The sequence below is a fragment of the Bubalus kerabau genome, chromosome 10, assembly GCF_029407905.1.
Source record: "Bubalus kerabau isolate K-KA32 ecotype Philippines breed swamp buffalo chromosome 10, PCC_UOA_SB_1v2, whole genome shotgun sequence".
In the NCBI taxonomy this organism is placed as follows: Eukaryota; Metazoa; Chordata; class Mammalia; order Artiodactyla; family Bovidae; genus Bubalus; species Bubalus kerabau.
The window spans coordinates 84705486-84733474 of NC_073633.1; the positions used below are offsets into that span (position 1 = coordinate 84705486).

The 27989-nt window shown below is 38.1% G+C and overlaps 1 protein-coding gene across 14 annotated transcripts in view; it reads left to right on the forward strand.

Moving 5' to 3' along the window:
- RAD51B (RAD51 paralog B) overlaps window positions 1-27989 on the forward strand; it is a 618412-nt gene that overhangs the window by 68255 nt on the left and 522168 nt on the right. The window contains exon 8 of one of the 14 annotated variants that reach the window (XM_055538421.1): window positions 10406-10879. The exons of 12 other annotated variants lie outside the window; for them this stretch is intronic. In XM_055538421.1, coding sequence (XP_055394396.1) covers window positions 10406-10672 — 267 coding nt within the window. In that variant the 3' untranslated portion in view covers window positions 10673-10879. Of the gene's footprint in view, window positions 1-10405; window positions 10880-24955; window positions 25124-27989 lie in introns of those variants that run through there. One more of the 14 variants, XM_055538423.1, reaches the window with a different exon arrangement.

A 27989-nucleotide genomic window follows, 5' to 3' on the forward strand; every position in this document is an offset into this window, starting at 1 on the left:
GTGGTCACGTGATTTAGTTCTGGCCAATCATAGCCGTTTTAGTTCTCTATTGGTGCTTAATAAACTCTTCCAGAATGTAGTGACTTAAAACAACTTAAAACTTCTAGCTGTAGCTAGAAGACTCCAAGATTGGAGGCTGGAATTGTATGAAAAGGCCCCTTTGTACTGTTTGACAGTTAATGCTTATGTCTGCTGGGGACCCAGCTAGAACATTCACACGTGGTCTCAGCGTGGTTTCTGGGCTCTAAGAGTTTCCCAAAAGAGAGAGCCCCAGATGGAAGCTGTATTCTTTTTATGATGTTGCCTCAGAAGTCACATGGCATCACTTCTGCTGTACTCTGTTGGTCAAAAAGTCCCCCTCCCAGATTCAAAGGGAGAAAATATGACCTCTCAGTTGGAGAAGTACCTATCACATTGTAAAAAGAACATGTGGGCTGGGGTGAGTTGGTTGGTGTGGCTGTCTGTGAAAAATAAAGTTTGCCACAACCTATTGAAGGGGAAGCTTATAAGAAAGCTTTTATAATACTTTCCAGATAAAAGAGAAGTGATATTTCTGCATGGTTCTTTGTTACTTGTCCCTTTTCCCTGCCTTAAAGGCGCAGCAACCATCTTGTGCTTATGATGTGACAAACCAGTATTCTAAGGATGTTAACATCATTGGATGTCAACCCTGGACTATCTGCTTTCAGACCTTTTCTTTAGTTAGTTCAGTTGCTCAGTCATATCCAACTCTTTGCGACCCCACGGACTGCAGCATGCCAGGCTTCCTTGTCCATCACCAACTCCTGAGCTTGCTCAAACTCATGTCCATCGAGTTGGTGATACCATCCAGCCATCTCATCCTCTGTTGTCCCCTTTTCCTCCTGCCTTCAATCTTTCCCAGCATCAGGGTCTTTTCCAATGTGAGGCAAATAATTGCCTATTTATTTAAAATTGCTGTAGAGAGGTTTTCATTTTTTTTGTTGTAATTTATTTATTTGGCTATGCCAGGTCTTAGTTGCGGCATGCAAACTCGTAGTTGCGGCATGTGGGATCTAGTTTCCTGACCAGGGATCGAACCCAGGCCCCTGCATTGGGAGCACAGAGGCTTTGCCACTGGACTGCCAGGAAAGTCCCTAGGTTTTCATGATCCTGAAATCTCCTGGTTGTCAATACTGAGTGTGCATAGAGATCACCTGGAGAGCTTGTTAGGGCTGACTTAAAGGGAGAGATGGATCTTGGGCTAGATAAGTATGATTTGGACAGATAGAATTAGGGAAGCAATTCAAGTATTACAGGTGGAATGAGCAAATACATCAAAGCCAAAAAAAAAGTTAAGTTTTTTTTTTTTTTTTTTAACTTCTATAACGTAATCAGCTTACTTTGAGTTTTTATTGAGGGTTGGAAATTAGTTAAAGGGGAGGTAACAACTATATTAAGGAGGTCCTTGGAGGCCAGAAAGACATTTCTTTTTTATTTTGTAAATAGTTAGATGCCCAGAACTTGTCAAAGGCTTGTACTGTTTGACCGTTGTCATTTCCCCCCCCTCCAGTTCCTGCTAACCACCATTCTACTTTGTTTCCTTGATTTTTTTTTTTTTTAAGATTCCATGTATAAGTGAAACCATACAGTATTTGTCTTTCTGTATCTGCCTTATTTTACTTAGCATAATGTCCTCCAGGTTCATCCATGTTGTCGCATATGGCAGAAATTCCCTCTTTCTTATAACTGAATAATATTCGTTCATTGGTTGACACTTAAGTTGTTTCTATATCTTTTTTTGGCTATTGTGAATAATAATACCCTTTAAATTTTATATTTCACTAGATTTGTGTAGTGCCAGATTTATGTAGTGACTTGAATTAGGTACCAATTAGACTTCAAGTTATTGACCCATATCTGAAGATAGCCTTGTATAGTATATATGTAATAATTTATATTGTGCATTGTAGGTCTGATTTTGAATTAATAGTTCTTCCTTTATGTCAGTGTTGAATACAAGATAAAACAGTGAGCCTAACCTGTAAAATGATCACATTCCTTTAGCTTTAGTAGTTTAAAAAACTGTCTTATCTGTTAGTATGTTATGACTGAGATGTTTGCCAAGTTTTTCTTAGGAGCAACTGTTGTGCAAGCTATGAACCTATATAGTTGACTCCTGCCTGTACTTTCTGTTATTAGCAAATAGTGTTTCTTCCAGGGAATGTTACGTTTCCTGAGTCTAGAAGTTCTGTGAGGTAGAGCAACACTGAAGGTCAGATCACACAAACCACATTTTTGGTATTGCTTCCAGAGACCTCTTACGCAGTTTCTGTGACTGATTTTTGTTTAATCTAAATAGTAGATGTTTGACATTTGTGACATATGTGACTGTCTTTTTTAGATAGTTTTCTCCACAAGTTGTTGCTCTGTATTGTTAGAGGGAAGTGTTTTGTTTGTTTGTTTTTTAAAAACAGTTTTTTGAGCTATAGTATACATACCATATAATTCACCCTAGGAGGAAATCTTGCTTCCATGGAAAGACTGATAGTTTCAAAACAAAGCCCACATTTCTTTATTATTTATTCCTACATATATCCCATATTATGAATTTATTTCCTACTTTACTGCTAGGCTACTATATAGCCTGTTGCCATTATTATTATTATTATGCATCTTACTTTATACATTTTGAAATAAAAAGCTTCCATGTCATTTTAGATTGATGAGTATTTTGAAATTATTTTTATAGTTATACTCTAATATGAATTCAAATAGATGAAAGAGCTTTGCAAGCCATCTTACCAAAGACAGTAAAGATTTTAAAGATGTCCCAGTATAATGAGATTTCTAACAGCTGGAAAAGTTGATGCAGTGAATTCAGAACCAAATGATAGCATTGAAACATTAATGGGATGAGGGAAGAAAATATTTATCTTGGATGTTATTTATAGTCTACTAAGCATCCGTTCTTCTTTCTTCTTTCCTAATGGACCCATGCTTTTTCTCCAGGATTCCCCTGAAAGTGAAGTCTCTCAGTCATGTCTGACTCTGTGAGCTCATGGACTGTAGCCTACCAGGCTCCTCCATCCATGGATTTTCCAGGCAAAAGTACTGGCATGGGTTGCCATTTCCTTCTCCAAGGGATCTTCCCAACCCAGGGATCGAACCCAGGTCTCCCACATTGCAGGCAGACACTTTACTATCTGAGCCACCAGGGAAGCCCTGGGATTCCTCTACTCCCATGTAACCAGTGAGCATCAGGAAAGCTGATTTACACCCTCAGTTCAAGAGTGGGCCTGGTTGATCCAGGGTTACTTGCTGCTTGATGGTTCAGGCGTGAACAGATGACCTAATCCTGGCAAATAGGAAAGTGTTTTAAGTTTTGGGGCTAGTATTCCTTATTCTTATAAGAGATCCATGGGAAGCCACTCTGTATCTTCTGTGGAAAATAATCAAGGATCAGATCAGATCAGATCAGTCGCTCAGTCGTGTCCGACTCTTTGCGACCCCATGAATCGCAGCACGCCAGGCCTCCCTGTCCATCACCAACTCCCGGAGTTCATTGAGACTCACGTCCATTGAGTCAGTGATGCCATCCAGCCATCTCATCCTCTGTCGTCCCCTTCTCCTCCTGCCCCCAATCCCTCCCAGCATCAGAGTCTTTTCCAATGAGTCAACTCTTGGCATGAGGTGGCCAAAGTACTGGAGTTTCAGCTTCAGCATCATTCCTTCCAAAGAACACCCAGGGCTGATCTCCTTCAGAATGGACTGGTTGGATCTCCTTGCAGTCCAAGGGATTCTCAAGAGTCTTCTCCAACACCACAGTTCAAAAGCATCAATTCTTCGGCGCTCAGCCTTCTTCACAGTCCAACTCTCACATCCATACATGACCACAGGAAAAACCATAGCCTTGACTAGACGGACCTTTGTTGGCAAAGTAATGTCTCTGCTTTTGAATATGCTATCTAGGTTGGTCATAACTTTCCTTCCAAGGAGTAAGCATCTTTTAATTTCATGGCTGCAGTCACCATCTGCAGTGATTTTGGAGCCCAGAAAGATAAAGTCTGACACTATTTCCACTGTTTCCCCATCTATTTCCCATGAAGTGATGGAACCGGATGCCATGATCTTCGTTTTCTGAATGTTGAGCTTTAAGCCAACTTTTTCACTCTCCACTTTCACTTTCATCAAGAGGCTTTTTAGTTTCTCTTCACTTTCTGCCATAAGGGTGGTGTCATCTGCATATCTGAGGTTATTGATAGTTCTCCCGGCAGTCTTTATTCCAGCTTGTGTTTCTTCCAGTCCAGCGTTTCTCATGATGTACTCTGCATATAAGTTAAATAAGCAGGGTGACAATATACAGCCTTGACGTACTCCAGTAATCAAGGAAATCATGTATTAATAGCTCTGATTACTATTGTGATCCACACTGTACCCAAAAAGGTAGAGCCAACCTTAGGATGAAGCTGACATTTTGGATGGTATCTCAGAGAGAGAGAGAAGCTATGGGTTCTTGATCACATTGTTGAACAGTTTTATGTCTGGGTTTCCAGAAGTATTAATACATATGTTTTTCGTGGTTTAAGTCGCTGGTATGGAAATGGTGGTCTGTGAACTGATAGCATTGGCATCACCTGTGAGCTTGTTTGAAATAAGAAATTTCAGGGCCTACTCTAGTCCTGCTGAATCAGAATCTCCATTTTAATAGGCTGTCCAGTTGATTCAGGTACACACAAAAACTGAAGAAGTGTTATTTTAAGCCACTTTGAAATGAGTTTTTGTTTACTTACAAATGAAAGCATCCTACTATGACATTCTAGAGTTTTTTCTCTAAGAAGTTACAACCTGTTCCAAGCATGCCATTTAGAAATAATGGAGTTGGGGATAGACACTATTTCTGGTTGTTATTCTACAGCATTTATTGAGTCATGGTACAGAGTTTAAAAAATTCTCGTCACACTTTGACTGATGTATGGGTTTTTTTTGGTTGTTTTTAATAGTTATTTTTAGATGAAATCTAAAACTGTAGTCCTTACTACTTGTGGTCAAAAAGACCCTAATGTTATTTTGGAAAGTCGGGAGATGTGAGCTTAGCTGTGCTGGCTGAAAGCCAGCTTTGAGAGCTGCATTTTACCTTACCTAGGACCACCCCTTCCCATTTCTCCTCACTCCCATTCCTATTTCAACTCGTTTTGTACTGCTCTACTGTTCCAGAACTATTAACCCATTAACGTCTGGGGAGTATGTCTTGCAAACGTCTGCCTTTTAGACCAGATGTGTGTTTCAGTTACATGAATGGAGAAAAAAATTTTCTCCGCCTGCTGTAAATTATAAATTATCTGTCTGTATGAAGGTTAAAGATAGCATGAGTAAATTAAATCCACTGTCTATCTGGGAATTTTATTTGAGAATTTTTTTCTTCTACATTTGTGCAGAATTAGATGCAGCATTCCAAAGAAGCAACTCAGATTATTAAATTATACTTCTTTGTCCATTTTTCTAGAGGCCTTAATGAGCCTCTGTCAGGATAAATTGGATAATTCAGTTCACAAATTAGATGATCATTTCTGTAATTAATTGAGGATGAATGGTATCTGGTATGCTTTACTGTGAGAATTGCCAAAGGTCTGTGTTCAGTCAGAAAGGTCTTAGCTCTGAAAGGAGTACTTTTAATGGAAATGCCAGTATGCCAATTGATTTTATTATTGCTATTTGCTGAGTTTTTACTGTGTGTTAGGCATTATGCTAGTTACTATGAACATTTATCTCTGATCCTTACAGTTACTCTAAAAGTAAATGATCATTTTATTTCCATTTGGACATGATAAAATTGGGGCTAGAGAGATTCATTAACTCCCAAGATCATATATATGTTAGAGCCTATGACTGGTATACCCAAGCTCATTCAGGCCCTCAAGGAGTTTTAATTTCTACTGAATGGGAGTCTAACATGCAAACAGTGAACTGTAATACAACAAAAGATAAAGTAAAATTTTAAAATAAAGTAAAATCTAAAGATAGAATACAAATAACATTTAATGAGAGAGTAGAGGAAGAGGGAATTAATTCTAGTCCAGAAGATCAGGAGAAAAATAATTCATCTTCCTTCCCATTTCTCTAGTTCCTTAATAGGCTTCACGTGACTTCTCTTGTTCTCTTAATGTTATTAGTAATCAAGACTCAGAACCTTTACTATTTTGATTTTCTTCATATTCTTACATTTCGTCAATCTGTAAAGTCTTTTAGTAGAGTTTCTGGCCGTCTCCTACTGTTCATTCCCACTTCTATTATCCTAGTTTTATCTATTGCTGTACCATCTGGACAGTAGTTGTTAACCTCTGTTGCGCCTAGGATTCATCTAATGGTGCTTTGTCAATGTACAAATAGATTTGATTCATTAATTTGAGGTCACAGGTGATTCTGATGCACATTACAGTTGAGAACCACTTAACTAAGACAGGGGGTCCTCAAAATTTGATCTGGGCCTTCCGGGGTTAGGAGGCATTCCCTGGGAATCTTTCAGGGGTGTGCACAGTCCATAACTGTTTTCATAATTGTACTAAGATATTATTTGCCTTTTTCACTGTCCTGACTTTGCACTGATGGTGAAAAAGCACGAAGAGTAAATTTGTAGTGCTTTACTCAAATTAAGGCAGTGGTGCCAAGCTATGTTAGTAATCATTGTGTTCTTTACTGTCACTCCCTTGTGGAAAAAAATCTAGTTTTGCTTAAGAATGTCTTTCATGAATCAGTTAATATTGTTAATTTCATTAAATCTTGCCCCTTGAGTACATGTTTTATTATGACTCTATTTGACTGCTCATTGTGCATTCTGATGTGCAATGGTTGTCTCAAGGAGTGGCACTTTTGCAGTTGTTTGAATTGCGCTAAACTTTTTTTTTTTTTTTTTTCATGGAACACCATTAAAAAAAAATACTGATAGACAGACTGTAGTTATTTAAGATTTTGATATTGGGCAGAAGTTTTCCCCAAATGAGCAAAAAGAATTTTACCATTGCTTGTGATAAAATTTAAGCTTTCAAGCAAAAATGAAAATGTGAAAAAAAAACTTCCCAGTACTTGAAGACTTTTAGGGTGAAATTGATGGTGTTTGAAATGTGTCGCTATTAGAAAGATAGCCAGTGTATTCCACATGACCAATGCATGATATTATAAAATCATTCAAAGTGCAAAGTAGAACAATGGATTTTAATGTAATAGAGCCTCAAGAGTTCACTGATAATAGTTCAAGTAGCAAAGCAACTGTCCATTTCTCTACCTCCTCTTCAACATTTGTTATCTGTGTTCTTTATGATAGTCATCTGACAGGTGTGAGGTTTTATCTCATTGTGCTTTTGTCTTTAAAAAATGACCACTTGTTGAGTTTTGATGTACTGTCAAGGAAGACTATCTATAGTTACCCATAAAAGCTACTGAAACACTTCTTTTTCCAGCTACATATCTGAGGCCAGATTATTTTCAGATACCTCAACCAAAACTATACATGATAAGACTGCAGAAGTAGATGTGAGAATCTAGCCATCTTTGATTATGATTTACAGACATATAAAGCAGTGCCATTCTTCCCACAATTTTTTTTGAAAATACATTTATTGTTCATAAAAATGTGTTAAAGTGCAATGAGATTTTTTTTTTTCCATTTCTGGCTTAAAATAAATGAGCAAACTCAAGGAGATAGTGAAGGACAGGGAAGCCTGGCATGCTGCAGTTCTTGGGGGCACAAAGAGTTAGACACAACTTAGCGACTGAACACAAACTACAACAAAATAAATGAGTAGATAAGTACTTAAGCACTTAATTTTTATTTCTAATATGGTAGATATCAATATCTAACATGGTCAGTCAGTTCAGTTGCTCAGTTGTGTCTGACTCTTTGCGACCCCATGGACTGCAGGCCTCCAGGCTTCCCTGTCCGTCACCAGCTCTCAGAGCTTGCTCAAGCTCATGTCCATCAAGTTGGTGATGCCATCCAACCATCTCATCCTCTGTCGTTCCCTTCTCCTCCTGCCTTCAGTCTTTCCCAGCATCAGGATCTTTTCCAATGAGTCAGCTCTTCGCATCAGGTGGCCAAAGTATTGGAGCTTCAGCTTCAGCATCAGTCCTTCCAATGCATATTCAGGACTGATTTTCTTTAGGATTGATTGGTTGGATCTCCTTGCAGTCCAAGGGACTCTCAAGAGTCTTCTCCAATACCATAGCTCAGAAGTGTCAATTCTTTGGCGCTCAGCTCTCTTTATGATCTAACTCTAACATCCATACATGACTACCGGAAAAACAGTAGCTTTGACTATATGGACCTTTGTCGTCAAAGTAATGTCTCTGCTTTTCAATATGCTGTCTAGGTTGGTCATAGCTTTTCTTCCAAGGAGCAAGTGTCTTTTAATTTCATGACTGCAATCACCATCTGCAGTGATTTTGGAGCCCAAGATGATAAAGTCTGTAACTGTTTCCATTGTTTCCCCCATCTGTTTGCCATGAAGTGATGGGACCAGATGCCGTGATCTTAGTTTTTTGAATGTTGAGTTTTAAGCCAGCTGTTTTACTCTCCTCTTTCACTTTCATCAAGAGGCTCTTTAATTCCTCTTCACTTTTTGCCATAAGTGTGGTGTCATCTGCATATCTGAGGTTATTGGTATTTCTCCCGGAAGTCTTGATTCCAGCTTGTGCTTCATCCAGCCTGGCATTTCGCATGATATACTCTGCATGTAAGTTAAATAAGCAGGGTGACGGTATATAGCCTTGATATACTCCTTTCTCAATTTGGAACCAGTCTGTTGTTCCATGTCCAGTTCAACATATGAAAAAACTCTTTGGGAATTGCAATCATTTTTAAAGAGTGTTAAGGGGCCTGTAAGTGAGTTGAGTGTTCTCCAAAAAGATATGTTCATGTCATAATCCCTGACCCTTTATTTGGAGACAGAATCTTGGCAGATGTAGTCAAGTTAAAATGAGGTCATGGTGGATTACCACATGCCCTAAATCTAATTACTGGTGTCTTTATAAGAGCAGGAAGAAGGAGATTTGAATATAGAGATGCAGAGGAGATATATAGAGAAGAATGCCCTGTGAAGACAGAGGCAGAGATTGGAGTGATGTAGCTATAAGCCAAGGAACACCGGAGATTACCAGAAACACCAAGGCTAGAAAGTGGCAAAGAAGGATTCTCTCTCAGAAGCTTCATAGGGAGTGTGGCCCTGCCGGCACCTTGATTTCAGACTTCTAGCCTCCAGAATTGTGACAGAATACCTCTCTCTGTGTTAAGCCACTCATCTGTGGTACTTTTGTTATGGTAGCCTAGAAAACTAATACAGGATCTTGAAACCAAAAAAGTTTAAGAATCTCTGACCTAGGTTACCCACCTATCTTTTCTTCCAGATTTTGTCTTGTCAATACATACTGCTCACCACTGCCAACTTACTTATCCTAAAACAAATATTATGCTTCCCTTTCTAAGAAAATGTCACTGAATTTTAAAATTATCTTTCAAATATAGTTCAAACTCTAAATTTGCATTCAAAGTCATCTATAATCTGGCCCTAACCTACTTTTCCAATTTTGTGTCCCACATTTTCCTAAGATACGATTTTCTAATATACTATATACCCTTTGGAATATTCACTTGAGTGTACATTTAAGCATGTATTCTCTTGTTCATTCATTTATTTATTCAACAGAAACAAATACCTGTTCTGAGTTTTTATTCTAATAGTGTGTTGTCTAGTATGGTAAGCAGTAGCTCCAGGTGTCTATTCATTTGAAATTAAATACATAAAACTGAAAATTCACTTCTTTGGTCTCAGTGGCTGCATGTGACTGGTGACTGCTATATTGATCAGCACAGAAATAGACCATATCCACTCTGTATAAAGTTCTATTCTTTTTTTTTTTTTTTTTTTTAGATAGTTCTATTCTTATAAATAAGCTCTTCACCTTGGCCCACATCACCTTGCATTTTCCTTTGTTTTCAGCACTCCTGATATGGTCTTCCCAGAACTGGCTCTCTACCACACACACCCCACACCTTTCCTCCAATTCCCTGGCATACTTTCCTTCCTGTTATTTATCAAAATCAACTTTTGATTCTGACTCAAATGATATGACTCGAGCTGGATAGAATTCCTTGTTTCTATTACTGTAACACTAATTTTATTCTGTGACATGTTTTTCTTGACCTGCATTTGCACCTGGCATGAAAGATGAACAGTTATGGTGTCTTTGCTACTAAGCTCATTGAAGGTAGGAACCTTGTCTAATAGATTGGGGTATACTAATCATCGTACTAGAAATAGAAGAAAAGAAAAAGAAACCCACCAGATAAATCAAATGTTTAGTGAATATGAATTTTAAAATCTTAATTCTATTGAAAAATCCTCTCAGGCACATCTGTAAGGTGTTTATGATGCCTTGTTTTCTTGTTGTTCAGTGGCTCAGTCATGTCCGACTCTTTGCAACCCCATGGACTGCAGCACGCCAGGCTTCCCTGTCCTTCACCATCTCCTGGAGCTTGCTCAAACTCAGGTCTATCCAGTTGTTGATGCCATCCAACCATCTCATCCTCTGTTGTCCCCTTCTCCTCCTGCCTTCAATCTTGCCCAGCATCAGGATCTTTTCCAGTGAGTCGGCCCTTCCCATCAGGTGGCCAAAGTATTGGAGCTTCAGCATCAGTCCTTCCAGGATTGATTTCCTTTAGGATTGACTGGTTTGATCTCGTTGCAGTCTGGGACACTCTCAAGAGTCTTCTCCAAAACCACAGTTAGGAATAAGAATTATACTGCTTCAGTATTTTTGTTTGTTTGTTTGTTTGTTTTTTGTCTCCTGTTTCAGAACCAATCAAATTACCAGGTAGGTCTGTCTTCTTGGATGTCTCATAAGCTCTTCAGATTCTTTGTATCTAAAACTGAATTTCAAATGTGTTAGTGGCTCCTACTGGCCACAGAAAAGATTTGAGTCTCAAAAACAAAACAGAACAAAAACCCCTACACAATTGATTGAAACACATTTAACATAAAATGATCTATATCATAATGACAAAAGGAGAAATACACAACACCTCACTGAGACCACTGAAGAAACTAGGGCACTAATTCTACTCTGAAAATTGGCCATTTAAAGGAAGAAATTCAGCATTTAATTAATTCACACTTAATACTAATTAAGATTTGTATAGCTAATCCTCTGAATTAGCTTATACTTCAGGAAGGCCAAGTAGCCCTTTACAGAAGAATTCCAGCTAATAAGTATGGAAAAAAAATGATAGAAATAGAAGCTCATCATTTTGTGACCCCCCCAAAAAAATTATTGATTTAAACCATAATCATTGACAGATGAGGTTTGAATGAAAGGTTAAGTATGATTGATTATGTGTGTTTTGTTCCTTTACGTATATTTGTGTGATGCCTCTTTACCTAAGTATGCATGTCTCTTTACTAAGTATGCACCTAAATAGTAAAATCTCCTTCAGTCTGAGTTTTCACATGATTAGATGTGAGAAATACTCTTTCTGGGAGGGGGTATATGTATACCTTTGGCTGATTCATGCTGAAGTTTGACAGAAAACAGCAAAATTCTGTAAAGCAATTATCCTTCAAAAAAATAAATTAAATAAAAAAAAGAAATACTCTTTCTGACAAGAATACCACAGAAATGATGTGTATTCTGTGTATCACAACAGAAGGTAAATGATATTGATTTGTCCCATTGCTATTGGTATTAACTTTAATCACCTTGTTTAGGAAGTATCTTTCAGGTTTCCTACAATAAAGTTACTATTTTCCCCTTTGAAATTTAAGTATCTTATGAGGGGATAGCTTTGAAGCTGTAAATGTATTCTGTTACCCCTCAAGTTTTCACTATTTTAGCATCCACTGATGCTTCTTGCCTGAATCAGTTACCACTATGATGGTTGTCAAATGGTAATTTTCTAATATTATCATTTTATTTACATTTGTTAATGGGATTTCTACTGGAAGGAAGAAGTTTTCTGTTTGTTTGTTTTTATAAGCATGAATTCATGGATTTAAAAAAATTCAGTTGTCTGTAAACCATTACTATTATTATGAGAAAAGGTGAACATCTTTTCTTAGGTTTAAAGCCCATTTTTGTATCTTTTTGTGTAAATTATTGATTTTTTGCACATATTTATTTGGGGCTTTTGGACTTTTTTCCTATAATTTTAAGATTTTTAAAATTTTGTTAGTGATTATTAGCCCTTTATCTGTGACATATTTTACATATACTTTTTCCATTTGTCTTCTTTTGACTTTTGCACATTTTTTGCCATGCATAAGTTTTTTATTTTTATGTAATCAAACATATTTTCTTTCAAATGTATCTAGAATTTAAGTCATGGTTAGAAAGCCTTTTCCTATCCTGAGGTTAGAGAGGAAGCCACTTGTATTTTCTTGAAGTGTGTACATATAGGTGATCTTCATTGCGGATTCTGTATTTGTACTAAAATGTATTTGTAACCCCAGGTTAATACTCGTGGTGTTCTTGCAGTCATGTACAGATATTTGCAAACTGGCACAAATCCGAGTCAGCCAGTGATCATGGGCCCAGCTGAGTTCGTACAAGGCGATGCTCTGCCTCCTTTCAGCTCTCGTATTGTAAACAGTGTCCTTTTCATATTTTTGTGCTTTTTGTTGGTGATTTTACTGTTTGACCCCAAAGTATGGTGCTGAATTTGTGTCTACAGAACTTCAGTTCTTAAGCACATGAATACTGTGATGTCCGTTAGGGAGAAAATAAGTGTATTAGATAAGCTTCATTTAGGTATGAGTTATAGTGCTGTGGTGGTGTGTTCAATGTTTATGACTCAACAACATACATTAAATAAGGTGTCTCTGAACAAAAACACATAAAATAAGTTATGTGTTGATCAGTTGATGAAATTATTACCAGAGGCTTGCAGGAACCTGACCCGTTGTTTGCCCTAGGAACAATCATTCAGTACTTGTGAATTCAATGTTTGCAGAGACTTTGTAGAACATTGCCATGAATGCCATGAATACCAAGAATCGACTCTAGTTTCATTTTTTACTTTTTAATCTCTGATCTTTTGGGATTTGTGTGAATGATTTGTTGTAGGGATCTAGTTTTATCTTTTTCCAAATGGCTAAACAGTTGTTCCATCATTTTTCTTTCTTCCTTTCTTCCTCTCTCTTTTTCTTTCTTTCTTTCTAAAATTTGCCTTAGTTGTAGTGATTTGAGATACCACCTTTATTATTACTAAGTTTCTATATGTATTTGGCTCTGATTTCAGAGTCTCTTTCGTAGTCTATTTGTGTGCTGATACCTCATGTTTTAATTATAGATATTTTGTTTTATGTTCTAATTTTGGTAGTGCTAGTTCCCTCTCATAGCTTTTCTTTTTTGGTGTTTTCCTGGATATCTCTACTTGTTTATTTTTCCAAGTTGTCTAGCTCCCCAAAAAAGATTATTAGTATTTTTATTAGGATTGTATTAAATTTAGAAGTTAATTCAAGGAGAACTTACAATTTTATGATGTTTAGTTATCCTGTCCAAGAACACCAGATATCTTTTCATTTGTTCAAGTCTATTTTTGTGCCTGTCAAGTGTCTTAAAGTTTCTGTTATATAAGTTTTGCACATTTCTTGTTAATTTGTTTGTAAGCATTTTATCTTATTTGTTGTTATATTAAGGAAAATTTTATTGTCCACCATATCCTTTAACTATTTAGTATGCTTTCATATGAAGGCTATTGTTTTTTATATTTTAATTTTATATCTGGCTACCTTATTAAATTCTTTTATTATTTTAATTAGTTTATCTTATTGATTTACTAAGATTTTCCATGTTCCCTTCTACATCATTTGAAAATAGTTGTTTAATTTTATTTTATTTTCCAATTTATAAGCTTCTTGCCCATTTCATTGGCTAATACTTTCAGTCCAGTGTTGAATAGTAGTGGAGATAGTGGACATCCTTGCTTTGCATTTGATCATGCATCTCTAGTGTTTATTAAGCAAGATGTTGGCTTTAGGACTGAGATATGTATTATTTTATCAAGTTAATGAATGATGCTTTTATTTTGATATAGTAAGACTGCTAGAATTTCTAACTTAGTGCTGGGAAGATCTAAGTAGAGAGAGGAAATGAAGTTGAAATGGACAGAAGAAGGAAGTAAGTGAGAAAGGAAAAGGCTTTGGAATGATCAGTAAAACTGCTCAATGGGAAAGAGAATGCTGTTTTTAATAACAACACATCTCACTATTCACTTGGTTAATTAATCAAAGACTGAATGTCTGCACATTAAGATAGTAGAAATAATTCTAGAAATATTATTATCACTCTGCCTCTATTATATTCTTGGATTTTGCTGGTAGCTTGAGTAAATAAACTACTTATATGACTATAACCCTGAAAATGGAGCTTTGCCTTGTTTTTGAACTTCCAGTTTTTCCAGATCGCTCTATAAGGCAATCGTAAATGTTTATCGAATGCCTTATATTAGAATATATATATATTTATATATATGCACATGCACATATATTTACAGTGTGCACACACATACACATTGTCTAGCTTCAAGTGAGATTTAATCCAAAGGCTCAAATGATTTTATCAGAACTCAGTCTTCTTTCTCTTGATCTTTCTGTTCTACTTTTGTTAGTGTTACCCTCATCCTCAGGGTCTGCTTTTGGCAGAAGAGATTTAGATTTACGTCTTCACCTCTTTGTAGCTCCTGTACAAGTCCTTGGAGTTCACTCTGGCTGGACTAGCCCCATCATATGCCCACAGTGGCAGCAGGGTTTGTGGTTCCTGCCGGACCCCAATGGCACATTCTACTCCTTCTCATGGGGATGCAGGTTCCTCCCCAAAAAACATGGTCTGAGAGACTGGAGGGGTAGTTTTCCAAAAGAAATGGGGTGTATTTATTGTAGTAGAAGAAGGGAGGGTTAGGTGCCAGTCAGGCAAAAAAGCAGCAGCTGTTTGCTGCAATAACTGAGTAGTTTATTCGATGGACTCGAGTTTAGTAGTGAATGAAAAAGTTGCAGTAATTTGGAGAAAGGGAAAATGCCTGAATGAATTCTTTGGACATAGACTCCTCACTGCTTGCTTCCTTCCTTCCTTTGGCAATAGCTTACTGTTTTCCCCCCAGAACTGATTCCTCTAGCTTTATTGGATTCTTTCACCCTTGCTGGAGGGAAATGATATCAGGTAAGTAGTGAATGTGAAGATAAGCATCACGGTTCTGTTTTTCTGCAGCTTTAGTCCTGTCTCCCACATCTGCTGCCAGAGATGAATAGAAGGCCTCCTCCCAGCTTTCTTCTTGACTCAAGAGGATGAAATGTGTCATTCTTACATAACACAGAGAATATTTATCATATGGCATACTTGTACCGCAGTATTGGTTCTTTTTTTTAGTGTCATCTAAAGTAACAACACGTATAAGTCTCTATCTTTCCTTTCTAGGGCTGCCAATACAAAAAAGTAATATTTCCTTTTGGAGCCTGAGGCTTGTTTTCCTCTTATTTATGGAGAATGTGCAATTTAGATATTTGAATAGGAATAGCGGAAGCAGCCAAAAACTTTTCAATAGTCCAGTTAAAATACATAATAGCATGTGTTTAAAGTAAATCTTTGGACTACAGATTGGAAAATCCTGGGTACAGTCATATTGTATGTACCGCAAAGGCATGCCTTGCTAATAAGTACAAGTGGGAGAAAGCAGTACATATCCTACAAGGGGTCAGAGATTCCTACTAAGATGTTTCTCTGGCAGCCTTGTTCCCATCTAGGTAACTGAAGGACTAAAGGAATTTTCCAGTCTTGCTTAATCTACTGGCTTTTATTGAGTTAAATGCCATCACCTCTGCAGCCTCACATATTTGCATAAACACTCTCCTTCAGAATGTAAACAAAGTTATATATTCTCCTTTGTTAGAAATGTAAGAAAAAAACTTGCAAAGCCTGGAAGTCTATGGAGGATTCACCTCATTTTAATCATAGACATGGACAGGGGACAGTCTAAATTTAAACATGTGGACTTTGGCACCAGGCCATCATGGATTTTAACCCGGTTTTTCATGTTTTGGATGTGTATCCTTAGACAAGTTGATCGTTGTAGGCTTCACTTCTCTTATATATGAAAGTTATTCATTTATTCATCCAACATGTTTGTTATTAACTACTCTTCCAGTTAATGCATCAATAAACAAAACAATAGAGGTCTCTTCCTTTCTGCGGCTTATGTTCTAATGGTGGGGAGAAGCAAGAAAGAGAAATTATGTGTTCAAAAATCATAATTGCTGTAAGAAAGGAAAGAGAAGAGCTAGATCATGGGGAAATGGATTAGGGAAGAGAGTGGGTGCAGAAGTAGGGTAATCAGGGTTGGCATCACTGAGAAGGTGATGTTTGAAGTTTTCAGTGAAGTTTTAAAAGACGCTCTCTGCCTTGAGAACAGATTGTCGGGGGTTAAAAAAATAGAATTGTTAGGAGGCTTTCATTGTAACCTCGGTGAGAGTTGATGGTGACACAGTAGTAACACTGAAGATGGTGAGAATGGCTGAATTCTGTATACATTTTGTAGGCTCAGCCAACAGAATTTTCTGATGGTTTAGCTATGTTGTGTGAGATAAGAAGAGAAACCAGGGCTTTTGACCTGAAGAACTGGATGGAGGAATTGTTAACTGACAAGAGAAAGACTGTGGGTAGGGTGAGTTTTAGGGAAAAGATTAGGAGTTCAGTTCTGTGTATATATATATTGACTTTGAGATGTCTGTTAGGCATAAGAACATATACCCACAGGTTGCTTGTGGTGATTCAGTATGGTGAATATAAATCACTTAGCACAGTGCCTGACATAATTATCTGTATGAGATCAGAGAATGTATTGCTACATGAAACAAGAATCAGTTCAGTTCCGTCACTCAGTTGTGTCCGAATCTTTGCGATCCCATGAACCACAGCATGCCAGGCCTCCCTGTCCATCACCAATTCCTGGAGTTTACCCAAACTCATGTCCATTGAGTCAATAATGCCATCCAACCATCTCATCCTCTATCGTCCCCTTCTGCATTCAGTCTTTCCTAGCATCAGGGTTTTTTTCAAATGAGTCAGCTCTTTGCATCAGGTGGCCAAAGTATTGGAGTTTCAGCTTCAACATCAGTCCTTCCAATGAACACCCAGGACTGATCTCCTTTAGGATGGACTGGTTGGATCTCCTTGCAGTCCAAGGGACTCTCAAGAGTCTTCTCCAACACCACAGTTCAAAAGCATCAATTCTTTGGTGCTCAGCTTTCTTTATAGTCCAACTCTCACATCCACATGACCACTGGAAAAACCATAGCCTTGACTAGAGGGACCTTTGTTGACAAAGTAATGTCTCTGCTTGTCAATATGTTGTCTAGGTTGGTCATAACTTTCCTTCCAAGGAGTAAGCGTCTTTTAATTTCATGGCTGCAATCACCATCTGCAGTGATTTTGGAGCCCCAAAAAATAAAGTCAGCCACTGTTTCCACTGTTTCCCCATCTGTTTGCTGTGAAGTCATGGGACTGGATGCCATGATCTTAGTTTTCTGAATGTTGAGCTTTAAGCCAACTTTTTCCACTCTCCTCTTTCACTTTCATCAAGAGGCTCTTGAGTTCTTCTTCACTTTCTGTCATCAGGGTGGTGTCATCTGCATATCTGAGGTTATTGATATTTCTCCCGGCAGTCTTAATTCCAGCTTGTACTTCTTCCAGCCCAGCATTTCTCATGATGTACTCTGCATATAAGTTAAATAAGCAGGGTGACAATATACAGCCTTGACGTACTCCTTTTCCTATTTGGAACCAGTCTGTTGTTCCATGTCCAGTTCTAACTGTTGCTTCCTGACCTGCATACAGGTTTCTCAAGAGGCAGGTCAGGTGGTCTGGTATTCCCATCTCTTTCAGAATTTTCCACAGTTTGCTGTGATCCACACTGTCAAAGGCTTTGGCATAGTCAATAAAGCAGAAATAGATATTTTTCTGGAACTCTCTTGCTTTTTAGATGATCCAGCGGATGTTGGCAATCTGGTTCCTCTGCCTTTTCTAAAACCAGCTTGAACATCTGGAAGTTCACGGTTCACATATTGCTGAAGCCTGGCTTGGAGAATTTTGAGCATTATTTCACTAGCGTGTGAGATGAGTGCAACTGTGTGATAGTTTGAGCATTCTTTGGCATTGCCTTTCTTTGGGATTGGAATGAATACTGACCTTTTCCAGTCCTGTGGCCACTGCTGAGTTTTCCAAATTTGCTGACATATTGAGTGCAGCACTTTCACAGCATCATCTTTTAGGATTTGAAATAGCTCAACTGGAATTCCATCACCTCCACTAGCTTTGTTCGTAGTGATGCTTTCTAAGGCCCACTTGACTTCACATTCCAGGATGTCTGGCTCTAGTGAGTGATCACACCATTGTGATTATCTGGATCGTGAAGCTCTTTTTTGTACAGTTCTTCTGTGTATTCTTGCCACCTCTTAATATCTTCTGCTTCTGTTCGGTCCATATCATTTCATAACAAGTTGCAAAACCAGATATTCAGGGGGAAAGGGCTCATTGAATATAATAGCAAAATGATAAATAATAGTTTGGAAGGCTGAGGAAATCTCTTAGAAAATGAAAGTCAGAGGGATGCAAAAGTCATAGAGAATCCATGTAGGAGGTCTAACTCCTTCCTAATGGGACTCTTAGAGACACAGACCAAAGAAAACTAAAAGAGGAAATTATGAGTGAAACAGGACAAGAAAAAATTCCAGAACTGAAGGACAAGAATTCCTAAATGGAAAGTGCTCAGCACTAAGAATAGGGGGTTGAGTGGGGTGGGAAGAAATATAGTACCAAGACATTTTAGAGCAGCAGAGAGAAGCAGCAAGTCACAAAGAAAGGATTAGAAATTAGCAGATTGTCAGACTTTTCAAAAGTAATACAGGATGCAAGTAGACAATGGATTAGTACCTTTAGGGTTCTGAGGGAAAATGATCAAACATAGATTTCTATGTCCAGCCAGTTAGTTATAAGGATAAGAAATATTTTCCAACGTGCAATTTATTTCTCAGAAAATTTATTTCCTAATACATCCTTCTTTGGGAAGCTATTAGGAAAATAGGATATGACAGTAGAAAGACATAGAGGAAATTCCTAGAATGAAGATGAAATAAAGTCCAGGATAACAGCTAAATAGCAGGTCTAGAGGTTAAGGTAAATACAGTTAGGGCAGAAGGATGTAAGACCCAGGGAACATGTCTCTAAGAAGAAGATTGAACTGACGTTTGATGTGTTTGACTTTTCTGAAGGAGATTCATAGGTCTTTCAGAGAGCTAGGGGATAAACTGTTCCCAGCTTAAAGCAACTTACACTGTAGTATGGCATATGCACAAGGAAGTAGGTAATTACTGTAGTCTGTGAAGGTTTGGAAAGCTTAGTACCCTTCTCCTAGACCACCCATAGTTGGAATATGGGTTTAGAAGTCTAGTATTTAGCTCCTTCAGCATCTGTAATTGAACTGTCAAACCAACAGCTTGAAGCTGACTGTTGGACTAGCTGAAAAATCATTCCACAGTCTAGGAAAGAAAGTCTTTTTCTTTTTCAGGGGGTGGGCGGGGGAAACTATTGCTTATTATTAGTTGAAAGAATTTAAAATATATGTATGTATACTTATAATCATTTATCAGTTTTTATTTTTGTATGTATGACACTATATGTTTGTAAGAATGTCTTGTTTTTACAATAAGTATGGAATAGTACAAGAGAAAAAACTTTCAGTTGTCAATTTAGGTATAAAAAGCAACTGAATTTTTTATATAATAATTTATTTTATCCTCCCAAGATAACTTAAACCCCATTGACTTCTGCCTATAAGATAATGTTCTCCCAATATAATAGTGACCTTTTGTGTGTGTGTGTAATTCTTCACTATAAAGTTATTTTATAGTTGGAGATTGATTGCAAGCAAATTCAAATTTTACTGTTTGGCTTAGACTTTGTATTTTTTGGTAAGCTTTGGCTATAATAGAACATATAGCGGTTTTGTGTCACATAAGTATTTCTCAATATAAATATGGAATGATATTTATGTCTTATCTAATTTCTCACTCACTGCTGCAATCCATGGGGTTGCAAAGAGTCACACATGAATGAGCAACTGAATAGCAACAGTTAATATATATACTGTACAGATGAACAGAGTGAGTATATAAAGAAAAATTGCAAGGGGAGAAAAAGATAATCAAAATGAAGTTTATTATTTTAAAGTTTTAATACTATGTAAGATTTTATGGTAGTTAAGTTCCTATAAAATATGGTCATCTGTAATATATGACCTGGGAATATCAGTTAATCTGCTGGGAACACAGGAAAAGTTAAGACATTATTCCTGCCCTCTGATAATACTTAGTCCTAAAGAAATTAATTTATAAACAAGTAAATGTAATAAAATAGAGGGTTGTTGATGCGTTGTGCTAAGTTGCTTCAGTCATGTCTGACTCTTTGCTACCCTATGGACTGTAGCCTGCCAGGCTCCTCTGTCCATTGGATTCTCCAGGCGAGAATACTGCAGTGGGTTGCCATGCCCTCCTTCAGGGATCTTCCCCACCCAGGGATAGAACCCATGTCTCTTATGTCTCCTTCATTGGCAGGTGGGTTCTTTACCACTAGCGCTGTCTGGGAAGCCCAAATAGAGGGTTAGAAGTACTTTAAATGATATTTACCAAATGAGTAAAGAGAGAAAATCATCCCAAGAAAAGTATGGATTAAGAAGACAGATATGGAGATGCAGTACTATTTGTGGAAATGGCAAACTTTTTGTTTGTTTGTGGTGTAGATTAAGAGGAAGGACCTGGGAAATACATCCATCTCATAGAGCAGGCCTGCTGTATACTCAGAGATTTAATTATTTCATCCTAGGACAGTGTTTCTCAAATTTATGTGATCATAAGAATCATGTAGAAAGTTAAAGCAAAGCAGAACAAGAAAACCTCTAAAGTTCACCCTTGACCTGACAAATCAGAATCCTCATAGGAGGTCTGGTTTAATGTATCTGGTGCTGCTAGAAGACCTAACTGGCACAACAGAAGAACTGCAATTCATTGGTATTTCTTAGTTGTTGTTATTTGGTCGCTCAGTGTCTAACTCTTTTGCAATCCCATGGACTGTAGCCCACCAGGGTCCTCTGTCTGTGGGATTTCTCTGGCGAGAATACTGGAGTGGGTCACTATTTCCTTCTTCAGGGGATCTTCCCGACCCAGTACCCGGTCTCCTGCTTGGTAATCAGATTCTTTACCACTGAACCACCAGGGACACCCATTTCTTGGTTAACTTTCAGGTTTCCCAGTTTTATTACGTGGTTCCTCTGGATAAAGGGAGCTTAGACCACTAGGGGGTGCTTTGTAATTAGAAAATGCAGGTCCTCCTTTGCTTCCACTGGGGTCAGTGTAGCAAAGCAGTGGCCAGTCAGAAGAGTTGGTGCCAGTCCTAAGACACATTTAAAATAAGAGAGAAAAGAAGAAAGGAAGAGACGACAATAGAGAGAAAAGAAGTCGAAGGGCAAGAAGAGAGAAGAGGAGAAAGTAAACAGGTATACTGTGAAAGAGGTTGTCAAATACCATCAGTAATTACCTCAGGAAAATGGCTCCTATGCCACTTGTTGCTGATTTATTTCTGTGTTTATTCATTTGACTCTCATTTAAGGAGAGTCAACTGAGGATACCATGGTTAACAAGATGTTCTCCCTACTCTCCGAGAGTTTATAAAGGTAAAGGGAGCTTAAAAAATCTGAACTTAAAATCTTGACCCTTTCTTTGTGGAGTATGTTAAATAATATGGAAAAGAATACTTTAAAATTTTAGTTTTGTTTGTTTCATATCCTCTGTTTCATTCCCCTACTGGAGAAAACCTTTTCTAGAATTTCAAAGAAATTTTTCTGATAAAAGTATTTGAAAATTAGCTGCTTGAGGTCTAATTCTTCAGAAATTCAGAGCATGTAGTTCATTACTGGGCTGTTATTAACAGGTGAGGGAGTGTGGAGGTATCCAAGTGTGTTGAATAAATGATGGGTTCAGAGAGGGCCCTCAGTAGCCAGCTCGTGATTAGAGTCTGCAGCCTTCCTGGCTCGTTCCAGAATTCAGGCTTCTGACCCTGAGCACTCTCCCAACAGCCCAGTATTCCCTCCTCAGCTGCGGCACGCTGCTGCCATTGCCTGTTTACAAGGCATTCTGTGTGTCTCCATAGTGGTGAGTTCTTTTACGGTAGACTATGTGTCTAATTTAACTCATTTATGTAATCCCAATGTTTGGCAGGTGTGAGTGCTCAACAAATTTTGGTTGAAAGGGTGAGTAAATCGTATTCGGTAGTGAACTTGGTAAACGATAGATTCCTAATAGGGGTCCCTTCTACAAGAGGTGTTTTTTGAATATGCCAGAAAGCCCTTTCTTTAACACTTTTCATATGCATGAGAGAGTGTGTAGACTTGAAGTATAAGATTAGAGTACACTTTCAGAGATAACCAAATGATGCACCCTTCATCAGATAGAGATGGATTTGTCAATCCAACTCAAATTTTAATGTTGGATTCTGTTGCTTCACCATAGGTAAATAGCCCAGCTGTAGTTCTCTATATTTCTAATATAATAGGGACTGATGGCACCTATTATTAATACTTCAGGCTCTAGGGCCTGCTGATGACTTTGTCTTACAAAGATGTACATTGAAGTTGTCAAAGTTGAGTTGAGGAGTAAAAGACAGGACGACAGATTTCACAGTGGGTGAATTCTAGTCCCCCAGGAGTCAGTGACAGTAGATCAACATCTATTGAATGCCAGAGCTTTACTATTCAATAATGCACATCATGAAATAGATGTATCATTATAGACCTCAAAATACTTGTTGTTTTATAAAGAACACATTACAGAAAGCCTTCAAATAACAGAAATTTTTAAAAACAGCTTTATTGAGATATAATTCACATATCATACAACTCACCCTTTTAAAGTAGATAAGACTTTTTTTTTTAGCATATTCACAAATTTGTGCAACTGTCCCCACTATCTAATGCCAAAACATTTTCATCACCCCCCCAAAGAAACCCATACCTAGTTAACAGTCACTCTCTGTGACTGTGAGAAGAGAATAATTATTTCCCTCTTTTGTGGTTCAGGCAGTGTATGCTTTTAGAGATACAGCTAAAAACAAAAAGCAACAAAGGGCCAGCTGGTTCCAGCAGGGATGGCAGTAGTTCAGCTCTAGTCAAATCATTATCAGAGCAATATCCTCACAGTTGATCAATATCATAGTGCTGCAAGCTGTTATCTATCTTTGACTGTGGGTTCAGTGAGAGTTGCCCTTGGGCTACCAAACACCTAATTTAGATGATGAAGGGGAGGTATGAGGAGAAAATATAATGTCTGTGTCAAGGTTTTCTACTAGCCATGCACGAGTGAACTGCTCTGATGAACATGGACATGGAGTGACACAGTGAGGTGGTTGTGACCACTTGCATGTCTTTTTGGTGGAGTCTCATCCTGTGGTCAAGAACAGTCTTGGGTGCCCTCACCACACCTTTAGCTTGATATCAAAGTGTAGTGGTAACAGTGAACTCAACTGAGATAAATTAAGAAATGGTCATATGTAGCAAGTGATAGGTACAGATGAGTGATTTTTTTCCTTCTTTTTTTCATGGAGTGTTTGAAAAAGAATACTAAGAGTCTTCTGAGAATGATGTTCAATGTCCCGAAACTTTTTCCTGGAATGACCTATCAAAACTGTTATGGATTCTTGACCAAGACTTCTCAGCTGTATTAGTGTGAAAAGGTTTGGGTTTGGTGAAGTAGCCTGGCATATGCTGCAGTACTTAAATTTTTTTTTTTAATTTTAGTTTTTTTTAATAATAGCACTAATTCCAGATTATAGGTGCACTTGTGTGAACAGTTCCCTAAACTTTTCTTTCTAAAGTGTAAATTGTTAAGTCTTTCGGAATAACAGTACAGTTGTCTCTTTAGAAAGATCCTTTAGATTGATGTCTTATGACTGGCCTAAGTTCTTCTGGCACATTCTCTCCTGACTCCTTTTTATACCCAGAGAGATATTTCTTTCTTCTTAATCTATGCTTTGTTCAGAATAAAGAAATGTCAGAGAAGTTCTCTAACATACTTTTAGGAGAGGTTGCACAATAAAATTTTGAATCCAGAATGGCATAAACTGTCTACTTTTGCTGTTCTAGGCTGATGGACAAATTTGTAATCAACCGTTTTGCATAATGGTCATGTAATTGAAGTTGTAGGTTTATCCTTAAGAACACAGCCTCAAAGACACTTGTGTTCAGTTAGTAATGTTTAAGGTGATTATGAAACTCTTTGCTGTCAAATAGTGGGGACTTCTCTATCAGTTTGGTTTGCTTTGTAGACGATGCTGTCTTTAAGTAAAAAACAGTTGACACCTCCATGTCTCATTGGCATGTCTGGTTAAATGTAGCTCAAATACATATTAAACTTTTGTGTGTGATAATGTGCTCTCCAAGTAAGGAGTCAGCACTGTATGACTCTAGTAGAGGAATTGTCTCATTTGATAATTTCAGTACCACCTAAGATTTTATCTAGTGTGTGATGAGGTCATGTAGTGACTGTTATTATATATTGATTCAGAGTCTAGGAAGATAATTGATAAACTTGGTCCTTGGTTCCTAGAGGTCTGTCATAGGAGAAAGGCAATGATTAAAGAAGCAATCTTTATTGTTGCTGACCAGCTCTACTGTGGAACATTTAAGACATTGGGGCTCTGATGTGAAAGATGAATTGAAAAATAAGTATTTAGCACTTATTCTATGCCCATAACTTTGTTAGGTACTGGTAAGTTAGAGACATAATTTCTGATCATGAGGTGCTTAAATTTGGGGGAAGATAGGCAAAAAGATACTTCTTTAAAAAAAAAAAATACATTGAGGTAATGGCTTCCCTGGTGGCTTAGATGGTTAAGAATCTGCCTTACCATGCAGGAGACCCCGGTTAGAACGCTGGGTCAGAAAGATCCCTTGGAGAACGGAATGACTACCCACTCTGGTATTCTTGCCTGGAGAATTCCATGGACAGAGGAGCCTGGTGAGCTACACAGTTCATGGGGTTGTAAAGAGCTGGACACGACTGAGTGACTAACACTTGAAGGACTTTACTTTTTCTCCCCTCCCCATTGTGGAAGCATGCACAAAGAGGGATTAGCAAATACATCAGAACATGCCATCAGTTGTAGTAAAAATTATTTTATAAGAGGCAAGAATAAAATAAATGCATTACTCAGAATATTGATGATCTTCGGGAGGGAGACAGAAGAATGGAATTCAAGAAGGGCCAGTGTGTAACTTCACTGGGATTGGGAATATTCTGATTCATAAATTGGGTGATGGGTTCATGAGTATATATTTTATCATTATGGTTCAGTAACCTACATAGTATACATATTCTTTTATATCTATTAAATGGTATATAAGTTTAAAAAAATCAAGATATTTTAGTAAACATTTCCCAATCTTAATTCATTAGAAGCATTTACTTAGGATAAAATGGGAGAAAGACTGAACTCAGCCAGACTTTCTCTGAACAGTATCTATTCATCCACTCATCCTTTTTTTGTTTTACTTTTATTTTTTGAAATATAATAAAAATAATGTAGATTTTTTTCATATGACCTGAATGCCCTATTTCTGTGCTCCCTAAGATTCCATGGACTCTGTGTAGAACCCAGTTTATAAGTCAAAAGGATTCTGTCTGGACTGGCTGGCTAGACATTTAAGTATTCATTACCTCTGTGCATGTGTGTGTACGTGTGTGTGTATATTTAATGATGTTTGTGCATGACTTAGCTAGGGATTTTGAAGTATTTGTAGGGTTTTCCTATTTGCTGGGTGGTTTTAGAATTGAGAGCCATCAGTAGAAAGAAAACAAAGAAAAATACTGTTTCTTCTTTCATCTATGTCCTGTATCATACAAGTGTTGGCTGAAAATAGCACCAATTTTCTGGGAAAGGTCATGCCTGAGACTTTTCTCACCCTTTACCCCTACTCTCCAATTCATGTTTCCTTCTTACAATGTGGTCACGCGCTTGCCCAAGTCGGGCTTATGAACCGTGTAGAATATTTGTGCAGTTTTGTTTTTTAAGCCCTGCACTGTGCACATGATGCAGTATTTAATTTGGAATGGACCCTGAGTTTAGTCACACGTGCTTCTTGTGGTGTTTATCTTGGAATCCACAAGTAGGAGGGAGGTATTTTTGCATTTTATACATCTGGACATTGTTCATGATCCTCTTGTGACTTGGGAATTCTGTGTGGGGCAAAATCCAAAGAACAGCATTAAAAATAACATGGAGCTATTATGACATCTGAGTAAAAATCCTTGAGAATGCCCTTCTAATCCCAGCAGAGTTTGATCTTGACGGTGCGTGTGTGTGTTAGTCACTCAGTCGTGTCTGACCCTTTGCAACCCCATGAACTGTAGCCCTTCAGGCTCCTCTGTCCATGGGATTTCCCAGGCAAGAATACTGGAGTGGTTTGCCATTCCCTTCACCAGGGGATCTTCCCGACCCAAGGATTGAACCCAGGGCATCTGCATTGCAGGCAGACTCTTTACCGTCTGAGCCACCTGGGAAGCCCTTGATTTTGAGAGTGAACTTTTTCAATTGCGCACTTCACTGTTGGCCTGAGTAGATTGCTGGTTATGCTTACCTGACACCTTTGCATGGAGGCTAATGCACTGCCAGGCTTTCTGAAAGTCTACTGCACAGTCAGCCTTTTGGGAGGGGAAGATTCTGCCTTGATGGTGCATGGGGTAAGACAGATGAAGTAAATTCTGCTTACTGCTGCAGTGTCTCTGCCATTCTCTTACTCCATGGGCATCTTAAGATGATGATGACCTGTGAGCGTCTTTCCAGTCATTCCCTGGATCTTGCCTCATTCCATACAGTTTAGAGCTAAAGGTTGATCTGACACCACCTTGGGCTGTGTCAAGACTAGGGATGGGAGTCGGGGGAGGGTGTTGGGGGATGGGTGGGGGAGGCAGGGAGGTGAGTCCGGTGAACTTATCCTTTCCTTGATTATACATGGGAAGTCGTTTTCAACAGGATTGGACAGATACAGTACATCGCCTCCTCCTTTTGGCTAGGGTTCTGCTAGGATGGCAAAAGTGAGAAGGGATGTATAGAAGTCTTGCTGCTCTTTGAGTGAGTTTGCATACGGACAGTATTGCTTTTTGGCTCCAATCTAGTTTTCTTTCATTCCCATGTTTCATCTTTTATGCAGCTGCAGAGAGCAGGCTTGGAAAGCGGAATGAAAGCTTCAAACAAATTCGCTCTTGAATACAAGAAAAGAGTGATTTCTCTGGGTCAGAGTACAGATTCAACTGAGGAGGAAGCTGTTTGCCTTATCACTTTCCGAATGAGGGCTGTTAGCTTTTTTCCCTTCAAATGTAATAAAAAGGGGGAAAAGCTGATAAGGTAGTTGGATCTGCTAGTTATAATTTATATAGAATTTTCAAATGTACTTAATAAGGTTTATCATATGATTATAAAAGAAGTAAATACTTGGAGGGCAAAGGTCAGCCTTTGCTTGAGGTTTCAGAAAGAGTGGAATATGGGGTGGTTGAGTGCTTGAATAGGACTACTCAAATAGGAGCTGTTTCTCTTTGCTGGTTTCTTTGGCTTTTCCTTTGGGAACTTTTTCCTCCTTACTTTCCTAATGCATTTTGCAACTTTCAGTTAAAAAATATCCACCAGAGTTTAAGCTTTTAGCAAATAAACACGTTCTGGTCCTACGATGGGAATCACAACATAACCGAGAATGGCTTGACTTCAGCTGGAGAGAGGTTAATCGTCGGAACTCCGAGGGTTGATACCAAGATCGTGCTTGTTTAATGTTTTAATGACTCCAAAAGGAAATGGTGAAATCTGCTGATGACACCAAATAGTTTTTGCTGATCCAAACAAGAATTTCTGGGAAGCTTCTTCATAGTATTTGGAAGACTGGAAGAATTGGGCAATGT